This window comes from Balaenoptera musculus, chromosome 2, assembly GCF_009873245.2.
Source record: "Balaenoptera musculus isolate JJ_BM4_2016_0621 chromosome 2, mBalMus1.pri.v3, whole genome shotgun sequence".
Taxonomy (NCBI): Eukaryota; Metazoa; Chordata; class Mammalia; order Artiodactyla; family Balaenopteridae; genus Balaenoptera; species Balaenoptera musculus.
Window position 1 is genome coordinate 57,761,819 of NC_045786.1, and position 26,277 is coordinate 57,788,095.

General features: G+C 35.3%; 1 protein-coding gene across 7 annotated transcripts in view; it reads right to left on the bottom strand.

Moving 5' to 3' along the window:
* The window catches only part of NRG4 (neuregulin 4), a 127,846-nt gene that overhangs the window by 56,674 nt on the left and 44,895 nt on the right, over nucleotides 1–26,277 (bottom strand). For all 7 annotated transcript variants that reach the window (XM_036841642.1, XM_036841640.1, XM_036841638.1 and 4 more), the window contains 2 exons: nucleotides 22,103–22,167; nucleotides 20,089–20,177 (listed from right to left, as the gene is read on the bottom strand). In XM_036841642.1, the coding sequence (XP_036697537.1) occupies nucleotides 20,089–20,177; nucleotides 22,103–22,112 (99 nt within the window). In that variant the 5' untranslated portion in view covers nucleotides 22,113–22,167. The remainder of the gene's footprint in view (nucleotides 1–20,088; nucleotides 20,178–22,102; nucleotides 22,168–26,277) is intronic.

Genomic DNA, 26,277 nt, shown 5'->3' on the forward strand with positions numbered 1-26,277 from the left:
TTTTACTCAAAAAACATTTTCTTTTAGCATTTATTATATTCCAGGACCTATACTGGATGGAGGCAATTCAAAGACAAATAAGAGGATGCATTTCTTCCAAGGAGCTTATATTCTATTAGGGAGCAGCATATACATAAATCATTAAGTGAAGTAAAGAGTTATAAATATGTCTGAAACATGTCTGAGTACAACGTGAGCATATAATAGTCAGTAAAATTAATACTAGCTGTCATTTAAGGTAAACCCTCAAATATTGGTGGCTTAATACAAAAAAAGTATTTTATTTCTTGTTTACATTACAGTCTAATGCCCAGTGACAGGCAGCACGTCTCCATCTCTTAAATCTGCTAACTGGAAAACATGGCCTCCAAGGTCACTGAGGCAGGAAAAAGACAGGCTGGAGGTTTTCAGGAGATGGTTGTTTGGGGCCAGGTTTCGAAGTGGCCTGAATCCCTTCCCATAGCAAGCATACTGTCCCAGAACTCAATCACGTGGACCCAACCTAATGGTAAGTGAGGCTGGGAAATGTAGAGGACCCCACACATATTTATTGAACACTAATAGGCTCTGCCACAGTGTGCAAAATGGAGAACAGTTAATTCTACTTGGAAAAACTTCATAGAAAATATAATGCTTGAGTTGGGTATCAGATCACTCTACTTTATCAGTTTCCACCATACATGATGGGAAAGCCAAGAGAATCAACTGAAAAAAATATTACGAACAATAAAAGAATTCAGCAGAGTAGTTGGGCATTCACTCATTCAATAGATAATTATTGAGTGCTTACTCTATGCCTGTTCTAGATGCATGGGAAACAGCATTGAATAAAATAAAAATTCTTAAATTTTTAAATTAAAAAAACCCCATGGAGTTTATAATCTAGCTTGGGGAGATACTAATAATAAAAAAAGTAAATAAAAAATCATATAGCATGTTAGTAGATGATAAGAGATTTGGAGAAAGAAAGAGTGGAAGTGGGAGAAGAATAGATTTCATTTTTTTAAAAAGTGGTCTGGGAGGCTTCATCCAGAAGTTGACAGTGAAGACATGAAGGATGTGAGGGAGTTAGCCATAAGGATATCCTGGGGGAGAGCATTCCACACAGAAAGAAAAACCAGGACATTATCTTATGGTCAGGAATTTTCTTGGCATTGAGGAACAGCAAGGATGTCCATGTGGCTGAAGTAGATTGAACAACAGGAGAGGAGAAGGATATGAGGGCAGAGAAATACTGTGGCCATATCATTAGGGTTTTATAGGCCTCTGATCTTTACCTGAGAGAGATGGAGAGTCACTGAAGAGTTTTAAATATAGAAGTAACATGATATTTATTAAGTTTACATATAAAAATTGATTTACATTTGTAGCAAAAAATAAAATCTATAGGAAAAAACTAGAGAAATGTGCAAAACCTATATAAAATGTTTTTTAAACACCCCCGAAAGACACAAAAGAGGATTTGAATAAGTAAGAAGATATGTACTGTTCTTGGATAAAAAGACTCAGCACTATAAAAAAATTTTTCCTTATGTGAATGTATCAAACTAATGCAATTATCCCCTCAAAAAGTCCACAGTTTTTCTTTCTGGACAGACAAATTAATTCTGAAGTTCATATGAAAAAATTAAAAAGCAAGGATGGTTAGGGGTGTGATGGTGCAAATACTAGACTTACCATATATTAAATCTCACCATAAAGATTCAGCAATTAAAAGAGGTTGCTACTGGCACATGAACAGATGGACAGACCAAAGGAAAATGAGAGAAATTCCAGTAAGAATTTAAATACATATGAAACTTAGTATATAAGAAAGTTGGCATTTCACATCAGTGGGGGAATTCGTGCATTTAATAAATAATTATTGAGTACCTACTATGTTTCAGGCACTATTCTAGCAGTAAACATATGAATAAAAATTCCTGCCTTCATGAGGATGACATTCTAATGGAGATTGTGACATTTAAATCAAATATTGGAAGGAATGGGTAGCTATATTGAAGAAGATAAATCTGGATCCATACTTCACACCATATATGTATTCCAAATAGAAAAATTATTTAATTAAAAAAAAGAACCTGAAATAAACTTGGGAAAATTCTTTATAACTTTGGAATAGGAAAGGCTTTTCTAAGTATGACTTAAACTTGAAGTTTAAGAAAACAAAGATTGAAAATTTTGACTGCAGACAAACAAAAAAATTATTGCATGGAAAAATAAACACCATAGGCTAGGTAAAAAGAAACATAATAAACTATAAATAATTATTTTAAATTAATATTACACAGAAAAGGCCAATCTCCCTAATATAAGAAAAGTTCTAGAAATAAAAAGAAAAGGATCGATAATACAATTTTTAAAAATAAGCAAATATGTGAACAAATACTTATCAAAAAAGATAATATTTAAACAATGAAAGGTGCCTGACTTTACTTATAATTAGGAAAATATAAGTGAAAAGAACACTGAGATACCATGATTTTATCTATTATATTGGCAAAAATCCAGAAGTTTGACAACTCTGTTGCAAGGGAAACAGGTACTCAAATATGTTACTGGTGGGAGTTCAAAATGGTATTATAATCCCCACAGAGAACAATTTGGCAACACCTATTAAAATCACAAATGTATATACCTTTAGCCCAGAAATCTCACTTCCAGGAATTTATTTTACAGATAAATAACTTCATACATGTGCAGATTTATGTACAAGGTTATATACTTCAGCATTGTGCAAGCAATAACATCCAACAATGAGTTCACCAAACTTGGGAGAAGAATGGATAAACACAGAGAGAACTTCAACAAAGAAAGGGAAAATATAAGAAAATACCAAAGAGAAGTCACAGAGCTGAAGAATACAATAAATGAATTAAAAAATACACTAGAGGGGTTCAATAGCAGATTATATGAAGGAGAAATAATCAGTGGTCTGGAATACAGGGCAGTGGAACTCACCAAACCAGAGCAGCAAAAAGAGAAAAGATTTTAAAAAGTGAAGACAGCTTAAAGGACCAATGGGACAACATCAAGTAGAATAATCACATTGTAGGGGTCCCAGAAGGAGAAGAGAGAGAAAAAGGGGCAGAACGTTTATTCAAAGAAACAATGGCTGAAACTTCCCTAACCGAAGGAAGGACACAGACATCCAGATTCATGCATATGAATGTCGAATCATTATGTTGTACACCTGAAACGAATGGAATGTTGTATGTCAACTATACTTCACTAAAAAATGACATTAAAGTGATCACTGCCAAGAAGACGATGCAATGTAAAAAAGCATTTATGAGATAATGTTAAATGGAAAAAGTTGACTACACCATTTGATTTCTTCTATGTAAAAACAATTGGTCATGAGGCTCAGTCTAAGGGCTGAACTGACTTGAAGTTATGTGATTTGGGATGGGGATTGAGGTAAATTTCTAATTGAAAAGTTTCAATGGAAAAAAAAATCAATGAAATAGAAAACAAAAATGCAATTGAGAAAAATCAACAGAGCTTAAAATTGATTTTGAAAAAATTAATAAGTAAACCACTAGGAAAGAAAGAAAAAACACAAAATGCCTACATCAGAAATTAAAAGGTGAACATCACTACAGACTCTTCAGATGTTTAAAAGGTAATAAGAGGATAATATAAACAACATTATGCCAACACATTTGACATCTTATGAAATGGAAAAATTCCTTAAATACAACTTACCAAAACTAGCACTTGAATAAACAGAAAAGCTGAATTTCCTGTTTCTGTTAAAGATACTAAGTATACAATTTAAAACTGTCTCACAAAGAAAGTGCTATTGTCAGATGGTCTCACTTATAAATTCTTCTAAGCATTTAGCGAATAAATAATACCAATTTTACACAAATTCTGTCAAGAGACTAGAGAAAAAGGGAACACTACCAAATTCAATGTATAAGACTTGTATAACCTTGATAACAAAACCCAGAAAGGGTATTAGAAGAAAAAAAATTATAGGCCAATATTCTCTTGAATACACATGCACAAATCCTATATAAAATACTTGAAAATCAAGTCTAGTAATATATAAAAAGAATAACATAAATAAACGGGGTTTATCGCAGGAATGCAGGATTGGTTAAACATTTGAAAATCAATGTAGAGACTTCTGTTCAGCCATGATGGAGTAATAGGTACTAAATTTATCCTCTTACCTTAAGCAACTAAAAAACAAAGACAAAAATATAAAACAATGTTTACACATAGTGGACAAGAGGCAGCACAGGATGGTGATCCCTGAGAGAAGGGTAATAAATGAGGTAAACTCTACGATTACCACAGTTTACTGGCTGGAGAAAATTTCCAAGCCACAGCACAGGCAGGGGTATTCAGGTGGAAATGGGTCTTCCTGATTTGAGGGACAGAGTTTAGGATCTGAGAAGGCCAAGGAAGCTAAAATTCACATGGCACATCACCATATAGAGAACTGCCCAGAGAGAGAAAACTCCACAGATCTTCAGAAGGTTCTAATTAAGTCTTCAACTGAATACCAATCAGCACACACATAAGGAAAACAATCAAGGTTGGAGAAAAAAAAGAAAACACTGGAAAAAAGCAGGTGGAAAAATTCATGAAATTCACACAGGGTTGAACAGTTCATGCTCCTGGCAGCCAGAACAGAGAAACCTTGTAATACACGGGTATCAGGTAGTGTATTCAGAATGGCATTGGCTCAGTAGTGGGGGTAAATTATTAACTAGATTAAAAATTTCTCTAATCTCACCAAGTCTAAAAAGCAAATCTGAAGGATCATACTGTTTTCAAATAAATTAACAACATCCTAGGAAAAAGCTCAAAATTATTTAAATAAATACAAACAACACAACAAACCCAGACGTGACACAGGACAGAATTAGTGAACAAGGATATTAAAACAGCTATTACAAATTATCCCATATGTCCAAAAAGGTGGAAGAAAGTACAATCATGTTAAGGAAAGATATAGAGTTTTTTTTTTTCATATGTTACAAATCTCTTTAAGAGTTGATTTCCTGTTAATGCCAAAAATAATAACAATGTATTGTGTGGTTTATAACATATAATGACTTAAAGTATATGGCAATAATAGCAGAAAGGCCAAAAGAGGGGAAATGTAAGTGTACTATTGAAAGGTTTTTATATTATAATTGAAGTAGTATAATATTAATTGAAAGTAGATGATGATAAGATGTACTATAAAACCCAAAAACAACCACCAAAAAAAACAAAAGCAAAGAGACTGTAGCTGATTCAAAGGCAATTAAGTGGAATTATAAAAACATTCCATCTGAAAGAAGGCAGAAAAAGAGGAAAAAGGGAACAAAGAACAGAAGGGATTAGTAGAAAACAAAGAGCAAAATAGCAGGTTTAAACCCAATTGTATCAATGACTACATTAAATGTAAATAGTCTAAACAATCTAGTTAAAAGGCAGAGATTGTCCATTGGATTTTAAAATCTAATTATATGCTGTCAAAAGGAAATTCACTTAAAATATAAAGACATAAATAGGCTTAAAATTGAAAAATTGAAAAATATATACCATGCTAAAACTAAGGGGAAGAAAGCTGGAATGTCTATGTTAAAATCAGACAAAGCAGGCATAGAGCAAAGAATATTACTAGGGATAAAGAGAGTCATTTTCTAAGGATCAAGGAGCCAATTCATCAAGAGAACATAACAATCCTAAATTGCTTTTGCACCTAATAGCAAAGCTTCAAAATACATGAAACATAAACCAATAGAAGAAACAACAAATAGAAAAATCCACAACTACAGTTGTGAATTTCACTGGAATAGATAGAATGACAGTAAAAATATAGAAACCTGAACACTATCAATTAATATGATCTAATTGACATTTATCAAACACTCCACTCATTAAAATCAGAAATACATGTACTTTTCAAGTGTGCATGGAACATGGTAAATGATAGATATGCGAGACATATTATGAGCCTAAAACAAGGCTCAATAAATTTAAAGGAATTCAAATCATACAAAGTATAAAATGTGAACATAGTAACATTAAATTAAAAATCAATAATACAAAAGTATCTAGAAAATCCCCAAGTCTTTGGAAACTAAACAACACACTTATGAGTCAAAGAAGAAATCACAGGGAAATTAGAAAGTAAACAAACTAAATGAAAATGAAAACACAACATATCAAAAATAATGGGAACTAAACAGTGTTTTCAGGGGACTTCTGACTTCCCTGGTGGTGCAGTGGTTAAGAATCCACCTGCCAATGCAGGGGACATGGGTTCGATCCCTGGTCCGGGAAGATCCCACATGCTGTGGAGCAACTAAGCCCATGCACCACAACTACTGAGCCTGCACTCTAGAGCTCGCAAGCCACAACTACTGAGCCTGCGCACCACAACTACTGAGCCTGTGCTCTAGAGCCTGCAAGAGACAACTACTGAGCCCGTGTGCCACAACTACTGAAGCTTGTGCACCCTAGAGCCCGTGTGCCACAAGTACTGAGCCCACATGCTGCAACTACTGAAGCTTGCACACCTAGAGCCAATGCTCCGCAACAAGAGAAGCCACCGCAGTGAGAAACCCATGCGCTGCAATGAAGAGTAGCCCTCGCACGCTGCAACTAGAGAAAGCCTGTGTGCAGCAACAAGGCAGCCAAAAAAGAAAAAAACAACAACAGTGCTTTCAGAAGAAATTATAGCACTAGATGTTTATTTAAGAAAGAAGAAAGGTCATCAACACTGGCCTAAGGTACCTTGGTAAGCTTCTTCCCCATCTAGTAAGACACTGCCTTACCCTCTTCAATAAGGTCTGAACCACAACTGGGGTATTGGGCAAGGTGTTCTCTAAGTTTGTTTCTTCCTTAGGTACACTCTCTCAGGCTAGAGGTAGTGGCTGCTCTCTTCACCTGTTATTCCTGTATTCTTTAGGTTTCACTATACCCTTCTTAGAAGCTAATCCTCTTTTACATATTTAATAATTCTGTATATATTTAATACTCAGATTACTGTTCAAGTTACTGTTTTGGTTCCTGTCTCCTGACTGAACCTAACTAAAACAGAATTGGTACTGGGTGTGATGGCAGGAGATAGAACCTCAAGGATAAGATTTTGGGATTGATCTGGTCATGCCCTTAGGTTTAAGCATAGGAATAAACTCCCTGACAACAGGAAATGGGAGGCTATTAATCCATAGCATGCAGCAGCATCACAATTAATTGTGATGAATTACAAGTCATTGTAATTGTACCAATTGAAGTAACTTAAGAGCTCTTAGGTATTATGGCAGTAATGTTGACCACAGGACAAGGTATGGGATGTCTTGAATGCACTAGAGCACTTGTAGAAAGAAAATGATAAACTCAAATCCAAGTCTGGGAACTAAAAAGCTCCCATAGCCGCCCTAAAATAATCCATTTCTTATAGCCACAGAGCTGATTTTGCTGAAAATCTAATGTGAAATTTACTTTGTTCAGGCTATTGAATTACAATACTAGTTGAGTTTATGGTCTTTCCAAGCTTCTTATGTGAATAACAGGGCACTGATTGATAAAGAATGAGCCCTTAAAACTTGAAATGGGGACATCTGGTAGGCAAGATGAAACTGGCAATCTCAAATACCCTAGTCCCTTAATTGTGGAAGTAGCTGGCCTTCCTATGTCTGAGGAAAGTAGCTTTCCTTTGTTTAAAGAACTCTGTGATAACTTTACATGGGGCAAATGCCTGGCAAGGGGACACTCGTTCTCCTCAAGACCCACCAAAATCAACCCTTATTTCTACTAGGCCAATAACTGGGGTCAAACATCAGCATACTCCAAAAATAATGTATATACTATGACCCAAGAGGAGAAAGCTTATATACCAGAAGAATTACATTATTGTGTGTGTGTGTGTGTATCCTGGGGAATATGTGCAGGAGTAGATTCTAAGAAAAGACCAAAGAGGGATAAGTTTATTGATATGGGTGCACTTACTAGAGATTCTGGATTTAATGTGTTAGAGCTTCTTCCCATTGTATGAGCTAACAGCTTGGTTGGTGGACTGAAACTTGGACTCAGTAGCCTACATTTAATGAAAATAAAATGCTGGAGCTCCTATGGCATGCTGTACATGAGGGAGCATGAAATCTTAGGGTTAGGAGTGCTGGAGTGGATTTATCGTGTGTGAGCTACATGACTACCTCACCACTATATCTCCCAAGAAGGCGTAGAAGGCACTCCTATCACTAATGCATTGTTAATTCATTAGTGAGGGCAGCACCTGTATCTTCGAGGAGCTCCGTGGTTGCTCTCCTGTGTAGGCCACATAGACTATGGGTGATGCCACCATGAGACATCAGATGACCATATGGTCTGAGCTTCCCATCATGAACTGGGTGCTGTCTGACTCAACTAGCTGTGTTTGAGCATAAACAATTCATTGTCAAATGGAAATGGCATATAAGAGACCAAGTATAGGCAAATCCATAAGGTACAATAAGTTACATGAGCAAGTAGTTCAGACTCTGACTCCTGTTGTGTTACCTCTTCTCAAATCTATGCTTATAGTCTCCTGAGGAGTTCCTAATAACTAGCAAAGGAAGCAAATATTCAAGCCTAGTTTATAAATGGGTCTGTACAATATGCTGGTGCTGAAAGTGGACAGTTACAGCATTACACCCCTACTCAGGGGTGACTAATATTCAGTGATAAAGGAAAATCCTCCCAGTGGGCAGAACTCTGAGCAGTACATTGCCTATCCACTTTGTCTAAAAAGATGGCGAGAAGTATGTATCCACGAGCAGTTGCTCTACAGAACTATATAGATCCATGGGCAGTTGTTAACAATTTGGCTGTATGGTCAGGGAAGGAAGTAACAAGAATAGAAGGTAGGTGACAAGAAAATGTGGAGAAGTAGGTAGACGGATATTTCAGAATGGGCACAGACTGTGAAGATATTTGGTTCCCATGTGATTGCATATCAAATGGCCTTCACTGCAGAGGGTGCTCTTAATAATAAGGTGATGTGCTCTAAATCAAAATGACATGCTCTTTCAGTCACCCTCTTTCCCAAGCTGTCCTAGTGCTTGCTTAAAGGGTCCAGTAACAAAGTGACCATAGTGGCAGAGTGGAGGATATGAATGGGCTCAACAACATGGACTTCCCCTTACCAACACTGACTTGGCTAATGCTACTACTGAGTGCCAAGTCTGCCAACAAAGAGACCAACACTGAGTCCCTGATATGGAACTATCTTCTGGGGGAACAGTCAGCTACTCGGTGGTGGGTTGGTTACATGGTACATTTTCCATCACAGAGGAGGGCAGAGATTTGTTCTCACTGGAAATGACACATATTCCAAATATGGATCTGCCTTCCTTGTTCATAATGGTCTGCCAGCACAAACATCCAAGGACTCACAGAATGCCTTATCTACCATCACAGTATTCCATAACACTGCTTCTGATCATGGAACTCATTTCTAAGGAAGTGCCGCTCTGAGTTCATATCCATGGAATGAAAATGGTTTTACCACATATGCTATCACTTAGAAGCATCTGGCCTAATTAAAAATGAAATAAAACTAATGGGAGAAAAAAAAAAGCTGAAAGGATGGGGTTCCATTTTACAGGATTTGGTTATGTGCTTTGAATCAGACAGAGGTCATTGTATATGGTGCTGTCTCCCCCACAGTTAGAATGCATGGGTCTGGGAATCAAGAGGTGGAACTGATAGTGGCTTCACTCACTATTATACCTAATAACCCACTTGCTGAATTTTATTCTCACCTTACAATTTTGAACTTCATGCCTATGAAGTTCAGAGATGCTAGACCCAAAGAGGATAACGATTCCATCAAGGAATACACAAATGGTCTACTGAATTGAAAGGTAAGACTTCCACATGGTCATTTTGGGCTCCACATGCAACTGAACCAAAAGGAAGAAGAGTGGGTTACTCTATTGGCTTCAGCAGTTGATCCCAACTATCAAGAGGAAATTGGGCTATTGGCATATAATGGGGAAAAGGAAGACTATACCTGGAACCCAGGGAATTCTCTGCGCTGCCTCATAATACTCTACGTCAATTCTCAATAGTGCAGGTTAATGGCAAATTACAGCAATCAAAAAAAAGGCTGGGGTATTGAGGACTCAGATCCCTCAGGAAAGAAGGTTTGGGTTACTCCCCTTGGTAAGAAATCTACTGATGTGATGGCTGAAGACAAGCAGAATATGGAATGGGTAGTGGAGAAGGAAGCCACAGATATCACCTATGGTCTTATAACAAATTAATTACAAAAAAGATTGTAATATGTATCTTTTCTGCTTGTTATATGTATGTATTTGGAGATATTAACCATTTTATTTTCATTCTCCATCTTACCATTACTGGAGGTTAAACTTAGCCATTAGTCTTTATATTACAGTATATTCAGTTGCACTATGACTAAATCTGAGGAGTAATTAGTATTGCCAGCTATAAAAACAATTACTGTTGGGACTGAATTAATTTGGGGAAAGTATGAGAATTCCTTGGTGTGTGGAAGTTCAAGTGAGTGTAAGATGTACATAGGGTAGCCAAAGGAGGGATATGCCAGTTATCAATTTACTGCCTCTCACCTCTAAATCTAGACTTTGTCCAAGCTTTGTGAAACTTGGGCTTGAAAGTATACTATTTCTCCTTTGCCAGCTGGCATAATGTTAGGCCTTGTCAGTAGAGAGCACTGGAAGGACACCGTAAGAAGGGATTTTTTTTCTTGCTCCTATGGTGTGATGGCCAGTTGGAGGCTTCTGGTGGTATACCCAGTTATACACTTTCTGGAGTTATACCCTCCAGAAAGTTTCAACAGCACCCCAACAGGTCTTGCTCACACACTAGCAAGCAGCCTCCCAGTGAGACTCACCAGCAACCCAACGGGTGATTTCTGCTTAATAGCCTTGGCCTGAGAATTTCTCCACCATCTAGTAGGCCATAGCCAAACTCTCTCCATCAAGATCTGAATCTCAGCATTGATGGAGCATCCCCCAAGTTTTTTCCTTTCTTGAGTACTCTCCCTCAGCTTAGAGGCAGTGGCTGCTCCCTGCATCTTCTATTCCTGTATCCTTTATAGGAATTCTTTTTACCAATTTAAATTTTTTATACTAAATTAGGGAATATCAAGAATGACTTTATGCCAATAAATTTAACTACTTAAATGAAACGGAATTATTCCTTGAAAGGCACAAACTACCAAAGATTACTCAAGAAGAAACAGATAACTTTAACTTTACATCTATTAAAGGCACTGAATTTATATTTAAGAATCTTCCCACAAGTAAAACTCCAGGCCCAGATGGCTTCATTTTTAAATTCAACCAAATATTTAAGAAAGAAATATTACAAACCCTACATAAACTCTTCCAGAAAACTGGAGAGATGGGAACAACTTTCCAACTCATTCTATGAGGCTAGCATTACCCTATAAAGAGTTCACAGTGTATAATTCCATTTACTATATAAAATTCTAGCCACTGCAAAATCAATCAATAGTGACAAGAAGCAAATCAGCATTTACTTGAGAACACAGGGATGGTAGGAAGAGATGAATTACAAAGGGGAATTAGGAAGCTTTGAGATTATGGATATTTTCATTATCTTGATTATGCATGTGGTTTCATAGCTCCATACTTATGTCAAAACTCACACTGTACATTTTAAATATGTATTCTTTAAATATGCTTTAATATAGGTATAAAATATACCTTAAATGTACCATATCAAGCTGTAAAAAATTAATATAATTTACTACATTAGTCAAATAAAAGAAGAAAATCATATGACCATTTTGATAGGCACAGAAAAAGCATTTAACACAATATAAAACACATTTATGATAAAACTCTCAGCAAAGAATAGAAGGGAACTTCCTTAATCTGTTAAAAGATATCAACAAAAAACCTACAGTTGATATACTTAAAAATGAGGGGCTTCCCTGGTGGCGCAGTGGTTAAGAATCTGCCTGCCAATGCAGGGGACACGGGTCGAGCCCTGGTCTGGGAAGATCCCACATGCCGCAGAGCGGCTAGGCCCGTGAGCCACGACTGCTGAGCCTGCACGTCTGGAGCCTGTGCTCCGCAACAAGAGAGGCCGCGACAGTGAGAGGCCCGCGCACCGCGATGAAGAGCGGCCCCCGCTTGCCGGAACTGGAGAAAGCCCTCGCACAGAAACGAAGACCCAACACAACCAAAAATAAATAAATAAATAAATTTATTTAAAAAAAAAATGAAATATTGAGCTTCTCCTTGAGGTCAGAAACAAGACAAGGATGAGCGCTCTCACCACTTCTATTCAACAAATATACTACAGATTCTAGCCACTACAATACAGCAGGAAACAAAGTAAATAAACGGTATAAAGATTTGATAGAAGTATAACTGACATTTTCAAAGATGACAAGATTGCAGATTCTTTAGGACTATTTAGACACACAATTATCATAATTCATATGTGAATTCAGCAAGATCATTACACATAGAATCAGTATAAAAATAATTTTATTTCCACACACAAGCAGTTAGCATTTGGAAAATGAATTTTTTTAATGCCATTGAAAATGCCATCCAAAAACATTAAAATATGTATTTTTAAAAACTAATGAAATATATGCAAGATCACAACACCAAGACTAAAAAATAGATACTGCTGAAAGAAATGTAAGAAGACATAAAATCACAACATTGTAAAGAATTATACTCCAATAAAAATGTTATAGAAAAAAAAAGAAAAAAAAAAAAGAAGACATAAAATCAAGGTATATAACATGTTCATGAATTGGAAGTCCTCAACTTTATTTGAGGCCAATTCTCATATTTGACCTAAAGATTCAATCCCAGTTAAAATCCTTGCAGGATTTTTTGGAAGTTGAGAAGCTGCTTCCAAAATTTAAATTAGACAAAATGGTAAACCAGACAGACTAGTTTCTACACAGCAGCTGAAGCCCTGCTTTCAACAATCTCAACCACTGATTGGATTAGGTAATCTATGATTACTAGTGCCTCTAACCACTTGTCAGAATCTTATGTAAATCCTCTCTAAAAGAAGATAATACCATCAAAAACCTTAAAATATCGCTACAGTTTTCACACAAAATGTCTGACACATTAAAAAATAACTACCTATATAAGTACTCAAGACAATCTGATTAAAAACCAAATAGATGTTTTCCACAGAAACAAGAAAACTGATTCTAAAATTCATATGGAATTTCAAGGGACCCTGCATAGACAAAACAATTGTGAAGAACAAAGTTAGAGGACTAACACTTCCCAAGTTCAAAACTTACTACAAAGCTAAGTAATCAAAACAATATGATACTGGCATAAGGACAAACATATAGACCAATGGAATAGAATAGAGAGCCCCAAAATAAACCCTCACATATACGGTCAATTCAACAACGGTTGCCAGGACCATTCAATGGGGAAAGAGCAGTCTTTTCAACAAATGGTGCTAGGAAAACTGGATTAGTCATATGCAAAAGACCTTACCTTACAACCATATATAAAAATTAACTAAAAATACAAAAAGCCCTAAACATAAGACCTAAAACTATATAAACTCTTAGAAGAAAACATAGGGCAAAGGCTTCATAACATAAGGCAAAAGCTTCATGACATAGACTTGGCAAGGATTTCTTGGATATGATACCAATAACACAGGCAACAAAAGAAAACAAACCAACAAATTGGACTTGATCAAAATTAAAATGTTTCGTGCATCAATGACACTATAACGTGTAAAAAGGGAATTCATAAGATGGGAGAAAAATATTTGTAAATCACACATCTGGTGATGTGTAATACCCAGAATGTACAGAGAACTAAAACTCAACAACAACAAATAAAAAACAACCCAGTTCAAAAATAGGCAAAGGACTTAAATAGACATTTTCCAAAGAAGATATACAAATGGCCAGGAAGCACATGAGAAGATTTCAAATGTCTACTCATTAGGGAAATGCAAATCAAAACCACAGTGAGGGCTTCCCTGGTGGCAGAGTAGTGGTTAAGAATCGGCCTGCCAATGCAGGGGACATGGGTTTGAGCCCTGTCTGGGAAGATCCCACATGCCGCAGAGCCCATGTGCCACAACTACTGAGCTTTGTGCTCTAGAGCCCGCGAGCCACAACTGCTGAGCCCATGTGCCGCAACTACTGAAGCCCACGTGCCTAGAGCCCGTGCTCCGCAACAAGAGAAGCCACCACAATGAGAAGTCTGCACACTGCAACAAAGAGTAGCCCCCGCTCGCCACAACTAGAGACAGCTCGGGAGCAGCAATGAAGACCCAATGCAGCCAAAAATTAAAAAAATAAAATAAAATAAACCACAATGAGATACCGCTTCACATCCATTAGGCTATTATCAAAAAAACAGAAAATAACAAGTGTTCACAAGGATGTGGAGAAATTGGAACTTTTGTGCATTGCTAGTAGGAATGTAACATGGTGCAGCCACTGTAGAGAATAGCAAGGCAGTGCCTCAAAAATTAAACATAGAATTACCATACAATCCCACTCCTGGTTATATACTCAAAAGAATTGAAAGCAGGGTCTTGAAGACATATTTGTATACCCGTGTTCATAGCAGCATTATTCAGAATAGCCAAGAGGTTAAAAACAACCCAAATGTCCCCCAATGGATGAATGGATAAACAAAATATGTTACATACATACAATGGAATATCATTAATCCTTAAAAAGGAAGGCAATTCTACACTATGCTATAATGGAAGAACCCTGAAGTCATTATGCTAAGTAAAATAAGACAGACATACAAGCTAAGTATTGTTATGATTCCACTTATTTGAGGAACCTAGGATAGTCAAATTCATAGAGCCACAAAGTCGAACAATGCTTACCAGTGCTGGAAAGAGGGGAAATGGGAGGTTATTGTTTAATGGGTACAAATTTCCATTTAGGATGATGAAAAAGTTCTGGAGATGTATAGTGGTGATGGTTGCATAACAATGTGAATGTACTACATGTCCAACTGAACTATTACACTTAAAACTGGTTATAATGGTAAGTTTTATGTTATATATCTTTTACTACAATAAAAAATAATTCAAAAATACTAGAATTCACCTAAACCTTTAAATTTAAGTGTTATGGTGAATAAGAATCATACTTTCATAAAGTAAAATTCACAACTTTGGTTAATAAATAGTATGTAAAATATATTTATTACTGTCTAATTTTCTTTTTTATATGAATATACTGAAAACCACAAAAAAAGGTGTAAAAAAACCCACCCATAATCACTGCATAAAAATTATTTACTGATCTCTGTAGGGCTAAGATAAAACAGTACCTTTTACTCAAACATTTAAAATTTGAGTTTTCTGTAATTACTTGCAGCAATACATAGGTTATAATTTGTCCTTCCCTTCGTTCATTATACTTATTTATTCATTTATTTATTTTGCTAGGCACAAAAAAGCAGGAAAGATGGCAAACTCTCTGCCCTCAAGGCATTCACAATTTTGAGGAAGGAAGTGGCTAGTAAAATAAACAGTTCTTAAAAATTAATCAGTGGCATAATAAAGGTATGCATGAAATGCACAAGGTTTATGGGGTACAAAAGAAAGAGCCCATGAAACTGCCTGGTTAAGACAAGAAGGCTCCACAGAAGTGAATAAATTAGCTCTCTTCAAAGACAAGGGAGTGAAAGGGCATTTCAGGCAGGCGAACTGACATATGCCAAAGCATGGAATCAGGCTTAGCATGTTTGGTAACCTGCACATTGTTCAGGATGTTTAGAACTCAAGGTATGTATGAAGACGTTATAGGAGAGGATGTCAACAGAACAGACCAATATGATGAAAAGCTTTGAATGCCAGGCTAAGAAATTTGGAGATACACTGTATCCTTTGAAATACTTCGTGAACAGAAAAGACAAAGACAACTACAGCAGTATTGTGAACGAGACTAGGATAGAAGAAAGAAGGCTACTGCAATACCTCAGGAGAGAAACAATACTAAGGAAAGAGCAAAGAGATACAGAAGTAAGGATAAATTCCATTTAATCCAGGACTTTGTAAATAATTAGATGTTGGTACAATGAACTTATTACAAAACAAATAGAGTCACAGATGTAGAAAACAATCTTATGGTTACCAGGGGGGAAAGAGGAGGAGGGATAAATTGGGAGATTGGGATTGCCATATATACACTACTATACATAAAACAGATAACTAGTAATGACTTACTGTATAACACAGGGAACTCTACTAAATACTATAAGTGGATATATGTATATGTATAACTGATTTACTGTGCTGTACAGCAGAAAGTAACACAACATTGTAAATCAACTATACTCCAATTAAAAAAAAATAATATTGAGCCACTGAATCAAAAAAATAATAGATGTGACTCCAAACACATGCACACACACACACCTGAAGCACAAGTTTCACAAATAATACTTACACTCATTATGCACTATTTATTCTAATATTTTTTCTATTCTTTTCATTAAAAAAAGACAGACACAACTAAATTAATTTCAAGACATATCAATGAAAATAAATAGAATGTAGGGTGGAAAAATAAAACTTCAATCATTTCAATAAGACAGAAAAGGTAAAGTTCAACTAACTGTATGAGTTTACAGACCACATTGAAAAATTGGAAGAAAAATGGTATTAGTCCAAATACTGAGAAATGAAAGCTAGTATAGCTGCATTAATGTCAGATAAATAGATCTTAAGGCAAAAAACATTAGAGATAAAGAAGGTCACTATATCATGATAAAAAGGGATACTTCACCAGAAGACATAACCATTCTAAATTCATATAGGCTTAATAACATTGCCTCAAAATATTTTCAGCAAAAATTAACAGAAATCGTGATATTAAAGATCCAAAAACAGTGAGGAATTTTGACATAACTCTTCAGTTATTGATAAATCAAGAAGATTGAATATTAGTAAGGATATATAAGATTTGAACAGCACATTATAACAAGCTTGATCTAAGGTACATATACAAAACCCTAAATTGTCAATTAAGAATATAATTCTTCTCTAGGAGACACAGACCATTTTAAAATACTGTACAGGAACCAGGCTCCAGAGCAAATCTCAACAAACACTAACGAACTGATGTCACATAGTCCTCAACTTTAAACTATAGCTTAAAAAAAGAAAATCACTGTGCTAAATCACCAAATTAAAGAAAGTAGATACGAAAAATGAGAGGAGGCTGTGTTTGAAGAAAGGTCCAAAGTGCTCTAGATAAGCTCTCTCTTCCTGCCATGTATGGCATAATCTTCCGTATTTTTGCATGTGTTTTTTTACAACGCTTTAAAAAGCAAGAAAAATACTTAGCTTTGAGGTCATACAAAAACGATCTGGCCTGTGGTTTGTAATTTCTTACATCTAGAAGAAGGTCCTCCTCATTCTGTCATATGTTGTCTCTGCAGTCTGATAGCTGGCTCCTTACTAGCTCTTCCTGAAAATAAATCTGCCAGTCAAAAGTTCTACTCAGGTACATCTGCAAACCAGGAAGCAGGCACTCAACCAGAACCCAACCAGGCTGGCACCCTGATCTCAGACTTCTGGCCTTTAAAACTGTGAGAAATAAGTTTCTGTTGTTTATAAGCCCCCAGTCTATTATATTTTGCTATAGTAGCCATGAACTAAGACCCTAGATTTCTTCCCATACAATGATCTCCAAATTCAGTACTCTAAACTCTTTCTTTCAACTTATTCACTGCAGCATAAAAGACATTTAGTATACAGACAAGTATTAAGTATATAGCTTAACAGAACACATACTCTGACTACATGCAATTAATTAGATATAAATCTTAAAGGATAACCAAAAAAAAACCCCCATACGTTAAAGAAGAAATATAATGGAAAAAATTTTAAACTGAGTACTGAACAACAGGCTATAAATTGTAGGAAGGAGTTAAAATGTATTTGGAAATTTTTAACATTAAATACTCTCTGTTAAAAAGAAGGCTAAAGATCTGAAGACCAAAGTTAAGGACTCACAATGCCTGACTTCACTTATTATAAAGCTACAGTTATTGAGACTATTGGTATTGGTAAAAGACAGAAATACAGATCAGTGATTAGAATCGCCCAGAAGTAGACCCTACACATATATGGTCAATTAATTTTTGACAAAGATGCAAAGGCAATTCAACGGAGAAAGGATAGCCTTTTCACCCATATAGCTACACCAAGATCAAGATACAAAATGTTACTATTTTTTAATTATTAAATTTATTTTTTCTGGTAAGCATTTTGGTTTTGTTCTATGAATGCCACATGCCATATCCCCTTATAGAATCCAGAATGAATATATCATAAGATTAAGTGAACCCTGGGAGCTGTACTCAAAGGCATTTCTTTAATTTTTTCCTAGTTTGTATGACTTTTGGGCAAGTCAGTTAATTTTTCATTTTCCCTTTATTTTTCTATTTCCTTAAGTCTCCTCTCCCCCTTTTCTCTAAGGTTTTTCTGAGAATGAAACATGAAAATGTAAATAAAGAATATGGTCAGTAAAGAAATTTGGGGGGATAATGGAAATGTTCTGTATTTTGTGGTAGTGGTGGTCCCACGGGTATAAACATTTGTCAAAATTCATCAATTATGTACTTAAAATGAACATAGGGACTTCCCTGGTGGCGCAGTGGTTAAGAATCCGCCTGCCAATGCAGGGGACACGGGTTCGAGTCCTCGTCCAGGAAGATCCCACATGCCGCAGAGCAACTAAGCCCGTGCACCACAACTACTGAGCCTGTGCTCTAGAGCCTGCGAGCCACAACTACTGAGCCACGAGCCACAACTACTGAAGCCCGCATGCCTAGAGCCAGTGCTCTGCAACAAGAGAAGCCACTGCAATGAGAAGTCCACACACCGCAACGAAGAGTAGTCCCCGCTCACCACAACTAGAGAAAGCCCGTGCATAGCAACAAAGACCCAATGCAGCCAAAAATAAATAAAGAAATTAATTAATTAAAAATGAATGTAGTTTGTCATACATAAATTATATCTCAGTAAATGGATTTAAAAATGTAAAATAATGTAGAAGCTCCTGGTGGGTGAGAAATAATTGCTAATTTGTTCCTTTATCTCCTTCCTTTTTCACCTGAGAGGAAAAAATGCTTATTTTTAAAAACAGTCACTCACTATTCCCTCCATGAAAACTTCTAAAAACTTCCTGAGATAATTATAAGGTTATTTCTCTGCCTCTCCTCCTCCACACTAAATCCCAATATCTTTCACTTTTCCTGTGAATTTTACTTTCCTATCCTTTAGTAAGATCTTAAATCTAGATTCTATACCTCTCACACTTCAGTTAAGTAACAGAAACAGAGTAATTGATGTACATGCTACAAAGTATCTTTAGATGTTAGCGCTGCTAAAATCTATGGACATTATTGGTAGTGCTGTTTTTCGTTCACATATTAAAAGAGGTTTATTATAACCTCCTTAAATCCTGTTCAACCAAACTCACACAAAGCCAGCTATACAAGTACTATTTTCAAGTCTTTTATTGATCACTGGCTATAACTATACTCCCAAAGTGAATAATATTATTTTAAAACAATAATGGCTAAGATACCCTTCTTTTTAAAATTTGCTGCTACCATTAGAAAAACTTAACTCTTCATTTTCTTTTTAATATATCAAATGAAGTTTTGGTACCAACACAGTTATCATGTATTATCAGTATTCTAAATGTATGTATTATCAGTATTCTAAATCAAAGCAAAATATCTCATGTTGCCTTTCTTACATTAGTGAATTCTATAGCCGTTTTGCCAGTAATAAGTATAGACTGTCTTCCCTAAATTGCTAAAATCATAGAGTTCACTAAAATGGATTAAAAAATCTGAATAGGCTTGAAGCTACCACATACCAATTTTCAAAATAAACACTTTTGAGATTGTGATTTGCACTTTGCTTTGTTTTTATTTTAAAACCATAATTTTGTTCTCTATAATATGAAGAGTGTTCCTCACACTTTTTCATCTTATACTCTTTGTTCAATTATTTATCACTTCTCAAAGAAGTTAGTAGATGATAAAAATAAAATCACCCTCTCCCCCCGTCCATTTCACTCACTACAAACGGGCTGGGAATAGTAGGTATCACATAACAAATCCCTCCATTCAGGCAAAATGACCTATGACTGGGACCACAGGGCTCTTCATGATCTAAAACATATACATAAATAAAATAGAGAAAAACAAATTATAGTTTTTCTAATAAAACAAGGAAAAGGACCAAGTATCTTACACTGAAGTAGTAATTCTAAAAATCAGAACAAAGACTTGTTTCTTAAAATGAAGGACTTAATCTTATTCCTTATTTGATAAGCAGGGACTTCTATTCCTTTGAGGAAAAAAATTAATCTGTCTTGAAGATATGGTCATTAATTATAATGGAGTTAAAAGCTATATTACAGAAATAGGGAATCTCTATACTAGATTAAAGGAGGCGATTATGATCTTAAAATAAATAGTGGCTTTCTCATTTAGTACATAGATTCTGCAGCTTTGCTTAGAGTTTCTTCTGTCCCAAGTGTATATTTAGATTCCTATCTTTCCTTTAAGGTCTCAAATACATTAAAGTCTGAAATTGTTGTGGGAAAAAAATTTAGATTATTAAGTAAAATTCTGATGTCCAAAATCATCTTAAATATTTCTACATATGACAATTTTTAACATCAAAAAAACAAGAATATAATCTTATTAGGTTTGGTTTGCAAAGGAATTTTAGGTAATAACTAGTAACTATAAAGGACATATCTAAAGTTCTCAGTAAAATTGAAAACCTAAGTCTCATCTGATATATAGCAAAAATTTCAGAATATTAAGAAAATAAACCTCCATTTCTCTCTTGCTTCCTTTCTCTCCTCCTCTTTCTCCATCCTTTCTTCCTTCTTTATCTTTGACCTTTCCTTTATGTTCTTTCTCTCTTTGCCTTCCCTTTCTCTCTTGGTACCTCTCCTTCTTTCCAGCCTCTACCTCCTCCTCCACCATTAAAAAAAAATCCCACCAAAACCATCAGACAGAAAAATTTAGAAATACATAGTAGAATCATTGAGTCATTATACTACTGTATACTACTATTTATGATTAGAAAAGCAAATTGCTGAATGCTTTATCTTTTGGTCCTGAAGGGGGAATCACATGCTTTAAAATCGCACATTGTTGGTTCCTGATTGGTTCTGTCCAGAAAGTGACATAGAATCTATTGTGAAGAAGAAAATGGCATTATTCCAATTAGCATTTTAAAAAATAGCATACTAATTTTAAAAAGTTATCTAGCATTTATTGCCACTAAGATATCAATACCCTTAAGATGTAACTGCTATAGAACCAGATGTCTTCACTATCAGAATTTGAAATTTTAAAACTTTCCTTTTACTTAGAATTGAGAAGATTCGTTCACCATCACATTACAATTATAAAAGTATAAAAATGTAAAGAGGAAAACAGAACTACAAAGAATTTAAGTGGAAAAAGAAAGAAAGTAAACAACCAGAACAAATCTTTTAGATTTTTTCTTTTTTACACATGCCATGCTTCTTACAACCAACAACTTTAATAAGATAATTCTTACAACTCTTCAGGAACAATTTGGCTAACAAATAAAATCCCAGTTGACATTACATTATGCTAGAATCATGGAAGTCATCACATAGGGTTTCTCCATTGAGGGTGGAGTGTCAACTTTATCGCAGAATGTTTCCTGTGGCTGAAATTAATGTCCTTGTTTTTAATAAGATTACAACCAGTCATGACTCAGCACTTGCTATTTTATCAGTAAAGAATACTCATCTAACCTGAATCACTATCTCTGAATCTATTTTTATTCTGATTTCATTTACTTATTTGTAAAGTGTTATCAGATTTAGAGTAAGCCAGAATTGTCAGTTTGTAAAAAGTGATAAAATATAGGTCTAAAATAAAATAGTTTCATTTATAAAGGAAGGTCTTTCAAAACCAAGGTATTCCATATTTCTAGGACAATTTAGATGGGGAAAAATATAGCCTTGTGTTAATATACATTTGTTTTTTGGTTCTATTTCTATGTGACACACATTGACAAAAGTATAAACTTACAAGGAAATTACCTGTTGGCATCTTAATTTTTAAATAGTTTCATTCTGGTCAAAAGTTTAGGGTGGAAAAACAGCACCTAAAATTAACAATTTAGGAAAAATTATCTTCTTTTGAGAGCATTATAAAATGTCAAATATTGTAACAGTAATATTCTTTTAAACGATGAAATAAGACATTTAAAGGCTAGGGACAAAATGCTTTGGTTAGAGCATCCATTTTTTTAGATACTTATCACATATCAATAAAAACATCTGAACAGATAAAACTAAAAGATCAACAAGCAGTATAAATGCACCAGATACAAATCATTGCCTAAATAATATAATGAATGTACTCTTAAATCTCTCTCTGAATAAACGTCTAATGTTTTACTTTTAATAAACATTGTTAAATTAGTAGTATACTATATGAGATTATATATGAAAGATATGAGTCAGTAAGTGAAACTGAATGACTTGAATTGACATTTTAACTTTTCCTAAAGCTTATTCTAATTTGACTTTAACAGAACAACTTTCTATTTTTCAGTTTATTAAAAATGGCCAAAAAACACACTATAGAAAAAACTAATAGCATTTTAAAAGGTTTGCATTTCTATAAAACTTTTAAAAATTTTATAAAGTACTTTCAAATTTACTGTAGATTGCACATTACATTTACCAATATACAAATGCCTTTTAAAAAATATCTGGCATCTAGCAAAGCAAAGTAGCTATATATGAAGTTATCTGCTATAACAGAAACAAAGGAATTACAAAATACAGTTGAAAAGATGACAGATTTATACTTACATTATGATTACATGCTCTCAATTTCTTTTTATAAAAGAGACTCACTCCTGACTTAAGCAGAAAGACTTTATAACAGAAATCTCAATCAACAACTTTCTATTAACACAGGTGTAATAATCAAGGCCTTCTCTCAAAGCCAGTCACTCTTTCTTAAACAGACAAGCAATGAGAGAGAGAAAGACAGAAGTTAAACCTATTTAATTTGAAATAATCACTGGCTCATCATATGAGTTTCTTTTTCTACAGAAACAAGGCTTACCTCAATAAAAACTCACATTCATACAAACAATAAATTTTGTTGGATATGCAGCATTTCAAAAGTTTTTGAACAATGCAGTCTGGAGCAGCTGTGCCTTGCCCTTTATAACACGTCAAAAATCTGATTTATATGGCTGCAGTGTGCAGTGTGGGCGCGGTGGAGACAAAGACCAAGGTGTGCACAGAGGTCAGGCTCCAGCCAAGGGAACCACCCCTTTCAGTCCACATGTTCAGAGTTGCAAATGGAGCAGAATTTTATTTAGAAAAGAAGTTGTACTAAAAGCTGCACTCTCAAATCACTGTCCAATTCTGTAAGTTATAAAGTAAACCACACTCTTTAGACTCCTAATTTATCTCTGCATGTCTGAATAATTCCAAAGTGTTGTACAACTTTGTGAAGAAAAGGAATTTGAATATGGAGTTAGTGGACAAGTGTTCCCTGGGGTTTTTCAAAAAAAGGAATTTCCTTACAAAACGTGTAACGTTTATACAAACGGTGATTTGAAGTACTTATAAAACTGAAAGAAGGTAATAGTTACAATACAGCACGTATACAATGACATGTGCAATATGAAGTGAATATAATCACTGAACATGACTAATATTGATGGCAATATAACCATCTGCAAACTATAACAAAGCTGTAATACATGCATTAAGGGAAGCTATGAGGTTTAAAAATCATAAATAACTTAAAATATTGACAAAAACTATAATTTTGTTTAAAATGAAGTACGGGGTTCTTCAGCACGTAATTACCTAAAGTATGCCAACCATTCAGATGGTTATCATTTCTAAAACCACAATTCAGACGTGACTCCTTGTTTGATGTAAAACATGGAAACGAGTACATTTGCTCTTTTAAGAAAATATTAAAATAATCTCATATAATTCATATTCTGAGAACAATTCTTTTCATTACTATTATCTTCCACATTCAAAGGCAATTTTTACATAGTTACAATCTTATACATACACACACATACATATATACACACACATATATATACAATTTTGTTAGCTTACAGTGTTTCAATTTTAAAATGATATTTTTATGAAAAATCAGTCACCTTTATTATTTGATTTGAACTATGGAACTATGATGCTGTCCACTAACATGAAAATGACTACTAAATTGTATGTGAGAGATAATAATCTGTGACTTCATTCAGGATATTCAAGATGTATTTATTAGGAGACATATCATGGCAGTTGGTTTGGTATTAATAATTTTTCACACAATACAAATAAACTTAACCTTTGAGGCTACATGATTCTAAAGAAGAAGACCTAACGTTTTTCAAGTTGACTTTTCACTCTAAATAAAAGCCATGGTCTTTAAGAATAATTTGTTCATGCATCTATCAACAAATACGTTGTACACGGCCTGCTATTGTTAACAAATAATAGACACATGAACAAAAACAGGTAACTACAAAAATGTTGTAGGCTGACATAAAAACCATATTTCGGCTTAAAATGATAATTGGGCTTAAAATGATAATTTCATGCAATTCAACCAAATATAGTCTCACAGACACCTATTTATGTCACTATAATAACACACAAAAAAACAAAGCTTAACTATTAAGGAGAATCAGAGAAAGATTCCAAGAGGGAGTTTTATTTGTGCTGAGCCTTGAGGAATGAGTAAGAGTTTGTAAACAGAGATGGATGAACATTCCAGACAGAGGTAACAGCATGTTCAAAGGCACAGAAGAAAGAAAATCCTAATGTATTCTGATAACTGCAGGTAGATTACAGGTCAGGATGTGTGCAGAGTATGTGTGTGGAGTGTATGTGAGTTCATAAGAGGATAGGATGGTGGGGGAAGGAGTGGTAAGAATAGATCTTGTAAAATAAGCAGGGTTCAAATAGTGGCTCTATCTGAAAAGTAATGGGGATACTTTGAAAGGTTTTTAGCAAAGAAGTGGCATGATCACATCTACATTTTAGAAAATTCATTTTGATAGCAGTGTAGAAAATAGATTGCAACCTGCCGAGGAACTGGTATCAGAGAAAACTATTTGGAGGACATTTTAACAATTAAGAATAGTGAAGAAATAAAGCAATGGGAATGAGGATAAAGGAGAGAATTAAAGATATACTTAATAGGTACACCCACAGAATGGGCGAGCAGGGTACAAAAGAAAGAAAAATCAAGGCTAACATTCAAGTATCCATTAGGGAAATGTATATTAAAACCACAATGAGATACCATTTCACACCCTACTAGAATGGCTATAATAAATATGACAGACAATAACAAAGAGAAACTAGACCTCTCATACATTGCTGGTGGGACTGTAAAATGGTACCGTCACTTTGCAAAATAATCTGAAAGTTTCTTAAAAAGTTAAACATAAATTTGCCATAAATGTATCCAAGAGATATGGAAATATGGGTCCACACAAAGATAGGAGTGTAATGCTTAGAACATTATTCATAATGCCCCAAGCTAGAAAACAACTCAAATGTCCATCAACTGATAAACAGATAAACAAAATGTGGTACAACCATACAATGGAGTACTACTCAGCAGTAAAAAGGAATGAAGTATTGGTACATGTTACAACATGAATTAACTTCAAAAACATGTTAAGTGGGGGGAGACCTTCAAGATGGCGGAGGAGTAAGACGTGGAGATCACCTTCCTCCCCACAAATACATCAGAAATACATCTACATGTGGAACAACTCCTACAGAACACCTACTGAACGCTGGCAGAAGACTTCAGATTTCCCAAAAGGCAAGAAACTCCCCACATACCTGGGTAGGGCAAAAGAAAAAACAGAGACAAAAGAATAGGGACGGGACCTGCACCTCTGGGAGGGAGCTGTGAAGGAGGAAAAATTTCCACTCACTAGGAAGCCCCTTCACTGGCGGAGACGGGGGTTGGCGGGGGGAAAGCTTCGGAGCCACAGAGGAGAGCGCAGCAACAGGGGTGCAGAGGGCAAAGCGGAGAGATTCCCACACAGAGGATTGGTGCTGACCAGCACTCACCAGCCTGAGAGGCTTGTCGGCTCACCTGCAGGGGCGGGTTGGGGCTGGGAGCTGAGGCTTCGTCTTCGGAGTTCAGATCCCAGGGAGAGGACTGGGGTTGGGGGCATGAACACAGCCTGAAGGGGGCTAGTGCA